Here is a 14464-nt window from a genome sequence, read left to right on the forward strand (position 1 = left end):
TGAGGAAACAGACTTAGAGCCCCTCACCTGAATTTGGAGGTTGTCATCTGGGCTGAGAGAGCAGCTGGGAAGTCTGTGGATTTGCTTATGGGGCTCTACAGCTTTTAACTAGAGTTAGGTTTACAGCTAGCAGGTCATTGAGGTCTGGGATTCTCAAGCTGGAATACCCTGTTGAATGGTTTAGTTGTCCCCTTTGCCCACTAATTTTAGCTTTGTTTGGAAAGCAGGCACAACTTGTAAGCGTGGCCCATAAACAGTAAGGTGCTATGGTGTGTGTAGCCATAAGGAGGGTAAATTCTCATTTCCATAGTCTTGCTTTCCACATCCCTGAGTATGATCCCCAGGAAGTGGTCTGTCCCAACACTGGCAATACCTACATGACCTAGGAGTGCCTCCTAGAGCCCATTAACAAGGGGTTGTGTATGGGTGAGACTCTGTACAAGAATGTGTGTAGTAGACAAAAGGATTTATTTAAGCTCTGCCTTGAGTGGGAAAACAATTTTAGAGGTGCTATAGCTGGTACCCTACCCCTTTGCTCCCTGTACTGTGTCAGCAGCATTAGCACAGACTGCTCTCAGGGAAATTTGAGTAACAACAGACCTGGATCTCTGCCTCCTCTAGAGCGCGGTGGCTCAGTAAAGGGTAGAACTTCAGGGTCTGCATTTTCTTAACTGAGAGCCTTTGTGCCTCTAGGAGTCCAGAATGTAGACAGCCAATCATAACTAAGTCTTCAGCCTCACAGGGCTGGAAGGGAGGTCATCCAGTCCAGCCCCCTGCTTCAGGCAGGAGCAGCCCACACTGTCATCCTGGCCAGGACCACGTCAAGCTGGGACTTAAACCTTTAGGGATGGAGATTCTACCGCCTCTCTAGGCAACACATTCCAGTGCTTCACGACCCTCCTGGTGAGGTAATTGTTCCTAATATTTAACCTACTCCTCTCCCTCTTCAACTTCAGAGCATCGCTCCTTGTTCTGCCATCTGACAGCACTGAGAGCAGTTTCTCACCCTCCTCTTTAGAGCTCCCCTGCAGGAAGTTGAAGGCTGCTATTAAATCATCCCTCAGTCTTTTCTGTAAGCTGAAGAAGCCCAGATCCCTCAGCCTCTCCTCAGAGGTCTTGAGCTTGCCCAAGCTTCCTCTTGCTCAGAGCCATGCCATTAGATCTGCTTGTTCCATTATGCTGCTACCTTAAGCCTTTGCTGCAGCCCCAGAAGGGTTTTGGCAGCCCTGTGAACAGACAGGGCCCCCCCTTGAGTAGTCTAAGAGGTTAAGTCAATCATCAGCAGGTATGGGGTAAGCCCCAACACCACCAGCTACCCTGGCAGAAGGCCCCGGTCAGTTAAAGATTTGTGCTAAGTGTCCGCTGTTGGGCGGCTTGTTTTTTTTTTTTTTTTTGGACTAAATGGCAAATGCCTGGCTGCAGAGCTAAGCTGCTCCTTTCAGCCTCCTGCTGCCGCAGCAGGGGGCAAGTGCACAGCCTTGGTAGCAAGCAAACTGCTCAGTGAGGCTTTGTTTGCCATAATAGTGCTGCTAGAGAAGAGTCCTCATTTAAAGATCAGAATCTGGGATGCTGTTAGAGGGACAATGCCAGGGGAGCCTGAACCTGCAAGACAGCACAATGAGAACATGCCAGAGTAGTTTATTCTTAGACCATTTATTCATAAGCACAAAGTACATTCTCTGAAAGGGTTCCCACAAGCTTCAGACAGCCATATAAAAAAGGAGTACAAGTTAACCAGTTTGCTGTGAGGGGGAAAAAAAAAAAAAAGTCCATTAGCAGGGAAAAATTAGGCCAGCAGTACAACACCTGTGTCAAAGTAGCAGGGTGTCAGCTCCATTAAGTCTCATGATACTGTCCCAGCCCAAAAAAGTCTACACGCTCCCCAGAGCCTGGGCCTGTTCGACAGGAGTTTGAGAAAGTTGGATTCTGTGTGGCTAAGCTGAGCTGCCATGTCCGAAAGTGCAGCCCCATGGAGCTGGAAATGGAGGCAGCCATGCAGGCCTAACTGCACCATTCATGTATTGAGTTGTTTCTCTGCAGGTCAGAAGGGGATTTCTGTCACAGTTCTTAAGGCTGCCCAGTATGGAGGGAGCAGAAGTAGATTATTGGCCTTCTCAGCTCTTAGTTGGCTTCTGCCATGCCTACTTGCAGGTATGTCAGCTAAGGAGCTGCAGCCTTGGTCTGTTACAGTGGAGTAGAGCTCTTTTGACATCCCAGGGCTACTCCCATCAAATAAGTGGGCTTGGTCAGGATCTCACCTACAGGTGATCCCCCTCCGACTTCGTTTCCTCAGAGCTATGGGCTAGAAGAGGAAAATGGAGTCATGGGCTGTGGCTAAAAAGGAATCCTCACTTGGAGGCCAGAAGTCCTGCCTAAGCTGGAAGGGCTAGTCCAAGGAGGTTTGGTAGCTACAGCAAAGCTTCTGGGAAAGATGGGAAGCCTTATCTGAGCTCATTTAAGAGCTGGGTTGGGGAGGTGCAACTGCCTATAGTTTAGTATTACCACCTCACACCAAAACTGGATGTCCTTTTGTGTCCTAGTCTAGAGGTCCTCCCTGCTCAAGGAGCTCAGCTTGTTAAGCAGGCACACCACGTGTGGTGTTTCTATAATGCTGAACCAAAGAATCTTAAGCCTCCTAATCACAGCTGCCCTCAGAAGGGGCCATTTAAGCACTGGGTAGCAACTTGAGATCAAGTAGCAGACCATCTAAAAACAGCTTAAAACATTATGTCAAACATATGCACATAAAAACTTCCCTATCTCCAAGAGAGGATTTCTGCTCAAGACATGGAGCCCTGGGGCATTATTCACACTCAGTACCCAATCAGAACTCTTCTTCAGGTAGAGAGTCTTCATCCAGGAGCTAGTTCAGGTTGACTGCAGTCTGCCTCCCCATGTTCTCTGGAGAGGACCAGCTGCCACCTTACAAGAGAAGCCATTTGAGCATCACCAAGTCATCAGTTGACTACAGCACTGTAGCTCTGCTGGTGGAAGTGACGCCTTCTCCCTCCTTCAAGTTGGGCAGGATGGACCTGGCGCTCCTGCCACCCTCCAGAATGCAGAAAAACAAACCCAGCTGCAGCTGCTTTGTCAGTTCCATCAGACTTTATTCAGGGCGCAGACAGGGCATGGTCATGTCAGACAGCTGAGAGTCTGCACCAGCCAAGGTGCTCCAGAAGCAATCACGTGGAAAGTAGCATGAACGGTACCTCCACCACAAGCAGTGCTCCAAACAGTCGCTTCTATGGCAAGTTGGAGGTGGCCTATTAGCCATCAACAACCTGCATGTTGCAGCTTCACTCCCCAGCAGAGTGTTTTGTGGGGGTGTAAGCTTGTCTGCCACCTTCCTGCAGTTCAAAGAAAAGGGTGTAAGTCACAGCCCTGAAGGTCTATGCAACTTTCTCTTTCCCTGCCCAAGAGGCTTTCCTTGGGACCCTATACACTGGGACCTTTTGCTATGGAGGGGCCAGTCTACCTCATGGAGCTCTCCAGTGCGATAGAGAAGAGGTATGTGGTGTTTTAGTGTTGCGTTGTGTGCAATGAGTCAGTATGCTCCTTACATGGAGGGCCACCCAATGCTACAGGGCCCTGCTCTTGCATGGTAACTCAGCTTGGCTGCACCTCCACCTGTCTCAGAATTGGATCATGAAACCCTCCACCCCACGGATTTGTTAATTTCTCAGTGGAGAGATGGTCTCCTCCCTTATGCAGCTGCCTGCATCTTCCAACACCAGACCTGCCAGCCTGCACTCTGGGACATGGGTAGGAAAGCCCTGAGGAACAGCGGGCTTTGGAAAGCCCAGTAAGACACAACACCATGGCATTCCTAAGGCCACTTGTTGCCTGCCTGGTTTAAGGCTCCTTAGTAAGCCAGTCTGGCCCCAGAAGACTCACCTGGGCTCACCTTTGGCATGTTATCTAAGCAAGGGAACAGACCCCCACCCCCCTCCCCCCGACCCCCATGCCTGGATCAGTACTTGCCTCTTCGATAGTGGAGTGGAATCCTTGGTTTTCCAGTTCAAAGGTCTGCATCCCTACTTCAGGGTCTCTCCCACCCTGAATTATGGCCTTGCCACGCCAGCCAAACAGCCCAGAATTCAGGTACTGGTCAGGAGGAGAGTCACTGTTAGCAAGAGGGGCAATCTAGGCCAAACAGGCCAGTGAAATAGCACCAATGAGATACCCCTGTTAACAGGGCACTCTGTGCCACAGGTACTCTCGGGCAGGACAGTACATGTGGGGAATCAGTGGACCAGGACATGTGTCCTTCAGAGCCCATGCCTCTTTAGTGGCAAGTGCTTGTACAAGAAAAGGGAACTAGGTGCTCTATACCATGTCTGCTTTACCACTTCAGGTGTGGATGCCTGGCTAGTGACCTCATTTCCAGCTCCCAAGTGCCCCAAATAAACTAGAATTAAGTTGGCCAGGAGGCATTTTATTGCTGTAGTAACTTGCTCTTGAGCTAAGCTATCAGCTTGTGCCTCCCTCTTAGGCTAGGTCTACTCTAGGCAAAGTCAAGCAGACACAGGAATTCTAGGTTTTGGCAAGTACTAGAGCTGGCTTACTTGGCCATCCCTACTTAGGTCAACAGGAAAGTTGTCCATCAGCCTTCCTTATGCCCCATGTCTTGTAGAGGAGTTTAGTAAATGCACAACACCAAACCCTGGAAGAGTGACCCAGAGCAGGTTGATCTTCTGGGTTATTGGGGACCTAGCCTTACTTAAGGCACTGACACATGTGGGACAATTAGACACTTGTCCTGACCAAGGCGGGGAAGTCACTAAAAATGCTCACTGCTCAGTCCATGTTGATACCCAATATGTTTGGTAGGGTCCTAGTTTGAGTAACATTCACAGCCAAGTGGCAGCAGAAGAAACAGTGAGATTATCTGAACTTTCAGTAATTGTATCACATCTTCCGCACAAGGCTGCGTATTCCCTGCCACCTTACCAGCAGGGCCAGAACAAGAAGGGTGATCATAACAAGGCCACACAGGACAATAATTGCCACACCATATCCAGGGAAACGATACACAGAGGGAGGTTCCACTTGGTCACCTAGGAGTAAAGGGAGGCAGTTAAGGAACCGCAGAGTAGCTGCGGGACCTGCCAAAGCCAGCCAGACACCGGAGCAACACTCTTTAAAACCCACACCCCATTATCTAGTGGTCACTAGATCTTGAGAAGTATTTGTAAGACTTTGTTTGCTCAATATGCTTTCCATCCTGCCCACCCCCAGTCCCCTCTACCTCATGCTTCCCATTGTTCTTCCTTCTCCAGGGGGCTCAAGCTTCCTTGGAGCCAGTCCCTGTAGGCTCTTTGAAGGATGGGTACAGCCAGTTGCCACACAGTCACTAGCCATCTAGAGTGCCACCTGCCCCTGGGGGGTGGATCTCAAGCTTTCCTCTGCCAGCATCAGCTGGAGACTGCTCTTAGTTTTGGGTGGCAGGGGACATAACTACAATCCACATGCATTCAGCATTTTGGAGCAGGGAACTTCGGCCTGGAGGTCTGCCCTACAGCTGCACCTAGCAGTGGTAAAGAGACTTCTGCAGGGGATTGGCCAGGTTCTGAAGGACTTGGCTGTTCCCGATTGATCCCCAGCCAGTCCTACCTGCCACAGTGAAGGAGTACGGGTCCACACGAAAGCCTGACTTGGCCAAAGCATCACCAGGGCCAACTGAAAGAACAAGGGCCTGAAGGACATCTGCAGGGGATGGGGCAGGATGCTGGAACACGACATCCCCACGACAGATCAGGGAGCCTCCTCTGTGAAGAGACCAGGAACATGTTACAATGAACTAGAATAAGAGCCATCTAGAGGCCCACAGGCTCTCCAGGCTTGTGGAGAGTGCCAGACCCATGGTTGCATCCTGGCATTGCTGGTTTTCATCACCCAAGTAGGTTTTTGGTAGTCTGGGAATTAAGGTCCGTTGGCCCTTCTTGGGAAGCAGCAGGGTTCTGGCTAGACAGTAACTTGACCACAGCACGCCTACCGAATTCTCCCAGCCTCACCACACCTCCCATGCTTTCTAAACCCAGAAGAATTGTTAATCAGGGTAGGAGTCTGGACAATGGATGTAGAGACTAGAGGTACCATGAAGTGTGGTAGCTGCTTTCATCTAGCATCTTCTAGTCACCACCTTAGTTGGGTGTAGCCTACGACAAATACAGAACCCACATGGCTTCCTTTTAGTGGGAAGACAGAAGTGGTGCATTTACTCACAGGAGTTCTCGAATTATCACTTGCAGGAAGCTTTGGTATTTCCTCAGGGCATGGGTCAGCTGGAAGAGTGGATCAGAGTTAGACAGGTCTTGTTTCCCCTCCCACAGGGATTTGTCCCTCTGTGTAGCCTCTCCCAACAAGGTCCTCAGAATGTCATCCAGCATCACCTCAGACTGACCCAGGCTTAAGAGTGATCACCACCTGCCAGCTAAGTTAGAGCTTTGGTGCAGCAGCCAGGACCTGTCTGGAGTAGCTCCCCCCCTTAAATCAGGTCAATAGTCTGCCTGGAATTCTACCAGATCCTCACGCTGCATTAGGAAGCTAAGTAAGCTTTGAAGCTCAGTCATGTAGCTGACCTTGTGTTCAGCTGCCACCTCCCACCCCCCAGGCCTCCAGCTGAACACTTTGCTGTGATTGAGTTTTTATACACTAGTTGGGTTTCTGTGATTAATCAGTGAATGGTTGGAGGAGGCAGGTCTGCCCCCAGAGTTGTGTTCCCACCAAGGCCCTCTAGTGATGAGCACTAGAATTGCTTTTTCTTCCTAGTTAAGCATGCACCTTCCCCAGGAGATGGAGGTCCAAAGCCTATATGTGGCATTAGTCTGAATTAATGCTTCTTTGCTGCTCCTATGAATCCCTCTTGAGATGGAGGATCTCCTCTCCAACCCTAAAGAGCTTTGGATTACACTAGGGTGGAGATCCCTGGCTGGAAGCCAGGCATACCTACCACATCATCCAGGTCCCTGGTGAGGTTCTGGTGTTCCACAGAAGAGCGATCCAGCAGTTTCTCACTCAATACCCTGTTGTTGATCAGGAAGGAAATGGGGAAGACCTGCAAGTTGAGCCGGGCATCTGGAATGGAAGGGAGAAGTCAGTGTTCAGCACCCTTTACCATCCAAGAGGGCGTGGCAGAGGGGAGGTACTAACCATCTACAGAGAGCATGGTCAAGTCTACAGAGTAGTTAACGAGACCCCTCAGCGCCTGCAGAACCTGGCTGATGTCTGCGTGGGCTTGGGTGTCAACATAGGCTTCACCACTGATCTCCAGGTCCCCTCGGAGGTCCCTGGAAGGAGAAGAGTTTGAGTAGGGCACAAAGGTAGAAGCCAGCTGGAGTCTCCAGGCTTGACAGACTGCTCTTGCCACCCAACTTCAGCTGCTCCAGGAGGGATGACTAAGTCTAAGCCTACCTCTGTTGCAGTCAACTCCCACAGCACCTGCTGTCCTAACAGGAGCAGTGGGTTAGATGTATTGAATTCCCATCAGGATTAGGTGGGCAAAGGGCCTGACCCATGCAGACTATAGCAATGGGCAGCACAAGTCAGCTACTCTTGGGCAAACTGTCAGGAAGAGCTAGGAAGAGCTCCTGGACTGTTCGTTTTAGAACAGCCCCTAATTGCAAGCCATTTCCAACTACCATTGGCTCAGGAGAACAGGCCTGCAGCCAACTGAGTTGCAGGGCATAGATCAGTTTTATTCTTTGTGGCAAATGGTGCCTCAACTCTGCTACATACAAAATAGAAGTAATGGAAGCTTAGTAGCATGGGGGAAGAGCTGCCTCTTTGGGGGGCAATCTAAGATTTGTGCAGAGGAATGGGTTAAAAGAGTCAAATAGCATAGTCCTGCTGCACAGTGAGGCTGCTTGAGGCCTTCATCCATTGGTACATAAGTCAGCTAAAGGATGGGTAGAAGGCGGCTTTTGGAACAGCATTAGTGGCTGAGGCCAGTGACTAGGCTGGATCCATTGCTGGAAGCAAAAAAATAGTACAGAGCAGCATGGCGGGCACGAGGCATTGGAGAGGTCATTCCCCTGGGATGCAAGTTAGTTCTTGGGGCAGAACCAGATGCACCACAGCAAGGAGATCTTGCATTGCCACCTCAGTCTACCTGTTTGTCTCAAGTGGGACTTGAATGCTCAGGAGAGCTGGAATGGCTGCAGTATACAAAACACGAGTTATGCTTAGCATTGAGTTCTTGCCTCCATCCCCTCCCCTTGCACCAGGGAGGCATTTAGCTTATGTACACCCACAAGATGATCTAGATAACGCTTGGTCCTGCCATGACGGCAGAGGGATCAGCTTGACAACCTCCAGGTCCTTTCCAGTTCTCACTTTCTGTGAAGCTCCCTGCATGGCCACTTTGTCAACCAGTATTTAGTAGGGAGAACATTAGATGAGTGACCTCTCGTGGTTAGCTAAGTGCATTTCAGGATCTATGCCCTACAATTCCATTGCCCGGAAGCCTGCTTGGAGTCAGTGATAACAGGAAACTGCTAAGCTGTTTGGGTTCAGCGCAGAAGAGGGAGGCACAGTGACCTGTCCTTCCCCCAGCTTCACTGTCCTGAAGCAGTCTAGGGAAGGCTGTTTGGTTCCTTCACTCAGCCAAGCATGATTCAGAGCTGCTCCTCCACACCAGGGTGGCAGCTGCCTTGCAGTGTTTAGAGCTCTGGCTGGAAATGAAAGAGCCAGGGGGTGACAAGTTCTCCATACCTGAGTTTGATGATAGAGAAGTTCTTCACTTTGTACAGGGTGCCCAGGGACTGAACCACCTGCAGGGAAGAAAGGGGACACCATTTCCCAGCTACTATTCTGCAGGAGCCTTGCTCTTGACTCAGTCCATACTGCTGTGCCCATTCCCTGGGCATCTGTTGACATGCCCTGCAGCTGGCTCAGATGCTGCTGTTTCCTTTCACCTCAATGGAGCCAGTTGGCAAACAGGCGGTCAGCATGCCCATCTACAGCTATCAGCTCAGCACAGTCTTTGCTACTCTGCTGGCAGGGCACCAAGAGTCTGACTTATCAAGCCATAGCCCCACTTGCAGAAGTTGTGGGGCAAGGGGAGGGGAGACAGTGCTCCACCCTGGGATGGGCATCATTACTTACTGCATCATTTAGTCTTTGCAGAGGGCCCTGGCTGCCCACACCACCGGCTGTCACAATCCAGCCAAGTCTCAGAGCCGTAAAGGAGACCAACAACTTCTCTGGTTCTAGATTCTCAAGGCTGAAACCTAGAGGGGAGGGAAGCAGAAGGGCTGTGACCTGCAGTCCTCGTCAGGACATGCCCTTACTTCACCATTGTCCCATGGTCTGACAAAGGAAGGCTCCATCTGTAAGCAGGACTCTAGTACACGGTTTGGGCCTCAAGCCTCAATTGAGAGAGAGTGGCTGCAGGTGTAGAAAGGCAGGGATCCAGCCAGAAGGGGAGCGTGAATGGGGTACAACCTAGTCCTATGTGGTGGGAGGAATGCTCCCTCTGAGGGGGAGTGCCCCTAAGGGCACACTGCTCATTTTTTTCTTAAAGCCAAGTGTAGGAGGTTTCACAGTACATTGGTAGGGTCCTATTCATAACCCTTCCACTGCCATGGACAAATGGCATTTGTCGCAACAACTGCCATTTCAAAGCTCTGAAGGATATAGTGAAACAAGCCCTTCCCCATAAAGGGAGAGGCCTCCTTTTACTTCGGAGCACCTCAAAGGGGGGCTTTCTAGTTCTGACTCTGAAGGACAGGGCCCATCCCTCCCCGGCACACTGCTCTGGTACTTGTACCTCATGGATCCTTCCGCAGGTTCAAGAAGCTCTGTGGTCACCAGGGTGGTGACACCATGACAAGTTTGTAACATCCCTGCCACATCTTTGGGAGGACTCCATGGTTACACCACCAACATTTCGGCTTTTTGGCAACTGAAGACATGACAGTACCAGTTTTTCCTGAGTCCTATGACTGAAACACTGGCCATAATGGACTCAAGTTTGGTAGGCCCTTGTATCATGAAACATTAGCCAATAGCCTTCAGAGCCTCCATGTAGGTGCATTGCTTAGGCCTACCGAAGATCCAGCAGCCCTTTCCTTCAACCCCCTCATTGTATGTGGGTCCTTGGTGCCCCATCTGGGAGGCACAATAGCCAGCCAGGTGGTATTAAGTCACAGGAACAGTCACACCTGCCCCACCTGGGAAAGGCAGCAGGCCTTCTGCCCTGAGGCTGGGTGCTGTACGCCACTGCTGTGGCTTGGGCGCTTACCATTTGACTGGACAGATGTGACATCCACTCTCCAGTCAAAGAAGGCATCCATTTGCCTCTCCACTTCTGTGATGACTGTGCGGATGAGGTCAGAGCTCGTGGGAGTAGGGCGGTCTCCCTGGAATAGAACCTCACTCACAACAATGGCGGAGCCGTTCCTGTGAAGCCAGGGAGACACCTGGGTTAGATGAGGTTTGGTAGCCTGATGGCCTGGACCAGAGGCTGTGCAAATCCAAGAGACACACAGCTTTGGAGAGGCTATTCCAGAGGACCACTCCTTTAAAGGGGGATCTTTGTATGCCCCAGGCATTGATCAGCCAGCCACTGTCCATTTAACATGGGCCTTAACTTTTTCCTGTGACTTGATAAGTTAACCTGTCTTGATGTGAAGGACAGCAAAACATCCCACGGTACTTGATGAAGTGCAGCTCTGTGGGGTTATTCCCCCAGCCCCCCCCACCCCCAGGCTCTGTCTTCCCAATATAGTTTACAGCTAACACACTGCTCAAAAGCCTAGCCCGAGATTCTAGGATCCTCCTCCCCACCGCTCAGGGCCTGGTGCATCAGGTACTCACAAGAACTGCACGATGTTGGCCTTGAGGAAGTTCTGGTAGCTGGAGAACATCTTGTTTAGCTGGAAACAAGGAGAACCACTGGTGAAAGCTGTCCTCAGACAGCTACTTCTCTCTGAATAGGGAGGGCTTACTGGGAGGTGCAGGCACACTGGACTGGTTAGTACGGAGCCAGGAAGGAACATTAAGACCCACTAGGGGTGGTAGACTGGGAATGAAGTGGAGATTCATGTCACGCTAGTGGACAAGCACAGCATCTAAGGGGATGTATATCCCCTGTGGGTCTATGGAATTAATGTGAAGTGTCATCTCAGCATTGTCATGCAGGGAAGGCTTTGCTGAGCCACACAGTCCAGGCACTAGACCTACCTTGTGGGGAAGTTACTTGGGGAATAAAGCCCCTTGCTCAAAGGGCATGGCCTGCTGATGGGGCAGTTGTCCCCCCCGCCCAGTGATCCTGGCCACTGCTATCCCAGGAGCAGTGGTGGTGTTTCAGGGCTCCAGCCACCAGAGCGGGGTGTCCTCCAGGCAGCTCTGAGGGTGGGGATGGAAGATTGTGTATGCTCCAGGTGGTGCTGAGGGCAGCACTGGGCCCCTCCCACCTTGTTGCAGGGCCTGGCCAGTCTCATGACTGACGCTAGTCTGACGTGGATGGTGTTGAACACACACACACCAGGAAGCCTGCTTAGGAAAGACCTGTCTAGCCCACAAGGGTCCTGCTAGGAGATTTTTAATTAACCAACACAAGCTCAAGTAGCTTTGCAGCTGCAGGCAAGTTAGTCTGCAAACTCCCAGAGCCAATGCTGCCTGGAGTTCTCCTTACCATTAAGGTCACTTCCTTCTCCAGCTTCTGGTAGGCTTGGGAAGACTTGTCCTTCAGGAGCACCGAGTATGCAATTCTCAGGAGACGGAACCGCAGAGGTAGGATACGCACAGACAGCTGCTGTGCGGGTGAGGTAGGGCTACTTGCAGACCCAGTTCCCTGGGTAGAGGAGAAGTTCTGTTTTGGAACCCTGGATTCTGGGAGCATCTGCTTTGAAGCGTGAGCTGTTTTCGTTGGAGCCACCCCTTTGGAAGTCACTGCAGTGGTTAAGTTTGGCTTTGCAGCCCTTGTCCTGGTCAGTACATGAATGCCTGTTGGAGCTGTTGATGTGCGTTGGGGGGAGAGGGGTAAGTGTTTGGACGAGATGGTTGTAGGATGTCTAAACAATGTTGGTACGGTGGTCTTATTCCAAGGCACCAGCCTGGTTTGCTTTGGAGCAGTAGGAAGCCATGGATCAGGTGCGACAGGAGTTCTGGCACTAGTTAGCCAAGCAGTTGTCTTTGGGGCTGGACTTCTGGTAGCCACATGATGGGAACTCACCACAGTAGGTTTGGCTTCAGTGGGGGGCTGGAAAACTGGAGGCTGGGGGCCAGAAGGCTGTGTGGTTGTTCTTTGTGCAGGAGGCAGTGGCATTGAAACAGCTGCTCTGGTTTTAACTGGTGTAGCTTTGGACACAGCTGTGCTTGTGGAAATCCACTCAGAGGGCGTAGCGCTGGATGGAGGCTCAGCAGAGGCCAATCCACTGAAGTCTGATGCCTTTGTAGACTTGTCCAATACTTTGTACTCTCCCAGAACTGCTGATGTGGGCTTCCATTTGGAGGATGCAGCTGTAGAGGATACTGGGACCCCACTGCCCAGACCAGCAGCGGGGGTATGTTCCTTTCCAACAGGGGTTGGCTCAGCAAGCAACGCTAGCCCTGTTCTGTTGGGGTACAGGGGAGTGGCACACGATGCATTAGTCTCCATTAGGTCACTTCTAGCCTTGCTTCTTTCAGAGGACAGCACAGGGAGGGTCTTATTCTGTGGAGAAGTAGGTGCCTTTGGCCCTGGCTGGCCAGCTGTCCTGCTAGGCAGAGGTGTGGTTGAGGGGGATAAGACCAAGCGAGCTGGCGTGGACAGCTTTCTCCTCATCCCCAGCCTGCGAAGTGAATAATGCTTGCGTGCCAGCTGAGCGGGCGGCTTTGCCCAAGTGGAGTGGGAAAGCAGCTCTGTGGTCGGAGCAGTGCTCGAAGCAGCAAGTGGCAGCTCTGAGGAGCCTGGAGGCACTTTAGCCACCACATCCGTCTCCTCTTGGGCAGGGAGCATCCCCCTTTTGGCCGATGCCTCGTGGAGGGCGGCACTAGTGAGGCGTGCAGCTGTCCTAGCTCTTGAGACACTAGAGGAGGTCACAGGGCAGCAAGCAGCGGTACTGGACTGAGTGCTAATACCTTGGCTGGTAGGCAGCTCATGGGGTGGCGAATAGGTTGTGGTATCAGTGAAGGTGCCTATAGGAGGCTTGACACCAGTCAGGACTGCAGAGTAGGTTAGTGCCCGAGTGGTACCACCAACCAATGCCTCCAAGCCAGATGTTGCTCTGATTGGCTCCCAAGGGGAAGGAATTAGATAGCCATGAGCATGTCTAACAGCAGAGCCAGGGGAACCTTTTTGTTCCACAGCAGCAGGGTCCCAGGTTGGGCAGCTGGTGGAACCTGTGTGCACCATCTCAGAAACGTGCTCTTCCAGAGACGTTCCAGTGGAAGATGCAGAGGCTGCCAGCACCAGTTTGAGACGATCAAGGGGCCGTGTGGCTGCAGAGTGACCAATTCCAGCCACAACCAGAGGGGGACCCTCCGTAACACTTCCTGTAAAAGGAGAAACATCACTGACGGCAGCATTGGTTAGAGCATGTCGTCTAGTGACTGGACGTGGAGGGACCCTGGGGAGAACAGAAGAGGCCTCAGGAGCAGTTGTTTCTAGCATCAGAGCACTTGATCTGCCAAACTCAGCTGGATCAGATAATCCTGCTGAAGTGGGAGTTAGAACTAGCAGATGGCCCAGCCCAGGTGTGGCTAGCTTGGGACCAGAAGGCCTGCCAGGACTGATTCCTCTGGCTCCTGACTGAGCAGCTGGTAGAGCTGTCCCTCCATGCCCCCGTGAAGGAGATGCAGAGAGGACCCCTGCTGAGCTCACATTCACAAGAGTCCCTGTTTGTGGGGAGGCTGAGGCACCCAAGGGAGGTGGAGACTGTGGATCAGGGCCAACGTGCCTGGGGAGAGGTGGCTGACTTCCTGACTCACTAACAGAGGGTGCAAGACCAAGTGGTGCGCCTGCAGTAAGCATCTCCCTCTCTACCTTTTCAGTGGGGCCTACTATGCTCAGGGGCCCTGGAGATGGGTGGTCTGTGATGCCGTCCAGGTCAGCCACATGCAATGGTTCAGGGGTAGACGTGCTGGCTATGGGTTTGGAGGAGAGTAGCTTTGCCACAGGTCCTGGAGCTGGGAGCAGGTCAGTGGACTGTGCTATGCTAGCAGGAGGAGCGCTCCAGGTGGGTGTAGTTGCAGAGGAACTGAGTCCTTGGGGGGACGTGTCCAGGGAGCTTTCCCTGGAACGAGGGGCTTGAGTCAGAGGCCTTGGCAGTGTCCCATGGACAGAACCAAGCTGTGCTAGCTTGACACGAGCAGCCTCACCACTGGCTAGGAGGTAGGAACCTGGCCACCCACTGGTGATCAGTTCTCCAGGGCCAGAGCTAGTTGCTTGCAGATAAGATGTGGACTCTGGGGTGTTGGTATGGGCAGTTAAGTCACTCTGTGTGGGCATGACAGCTGAGCCGACTGGCAGGGCAGAACT

General features: G+C 51.9%; 1 protein-coding gene across 2 annotated transcripts; it reads right to left on the reverse strand.

The window, feature by feature from the left end:
• Nucleotides 1–1637: 1637 nt before the first annotated feature.
• LOC142019668 (uncharacterized) lies at nucleotides 1638–13735 on the reverse strand. 2 transcript variants are annotated; one of them, XM_075006829.1, is made up of 12 exons: nucleotides 11639–13735; nucleotides 10819–10877; nucleotides 10244–10401; nucleotides 9106–9230; nucleotides 8713–8771; nucleotides 7153–7289; nucleotides 6953–7077; nucleotides 6226–6284; nucleotides 5614–5768; nucleotides 4951–5057; nucleotides 3982–4104; nucleotides 1638–3347 (listed from the first exon to the last, which is right to left on the reverse strand). In XM_075006829.1, exons 1-12 carry the CDS (start codon nucleotides 13595–13597, stop codon nucleotides 3297–3299), a joined length of 3117 nt encoding a protein of 1038 aa, XP_074862930.1. In that variant the 5' UTR covers nucleotides 13598–13735; the 3' UTR covers nucleotides 1638–3296. The 2 variants fall into 2 exon arrangements, 1 of the variants encoding a protein (XP_074862930.1); XR_012647150.1 differs by lacking the exons at nucleotides 1638–3347; nucleotides 3982–4104; nucleotides 6226–6284.
• Nucleotides 13736–14464: the final 729 nt, after the last annotated feature.

The sequence above is a fragment of the Carettochelys insculpta genome, chromosome 12 (genome assembly GCF_033958435.1).
Source record: "Carettochelys insculpta isolate YL-2023 chromosome 12, ASM3395843v1, whole genome shotgun sequence".
NCBI classification, from domain to species: Eukaryota; Metazoa; Chordata; order Testudines; family Carettochelyidae; genus Carettochelys; species Carettochelys insculpta.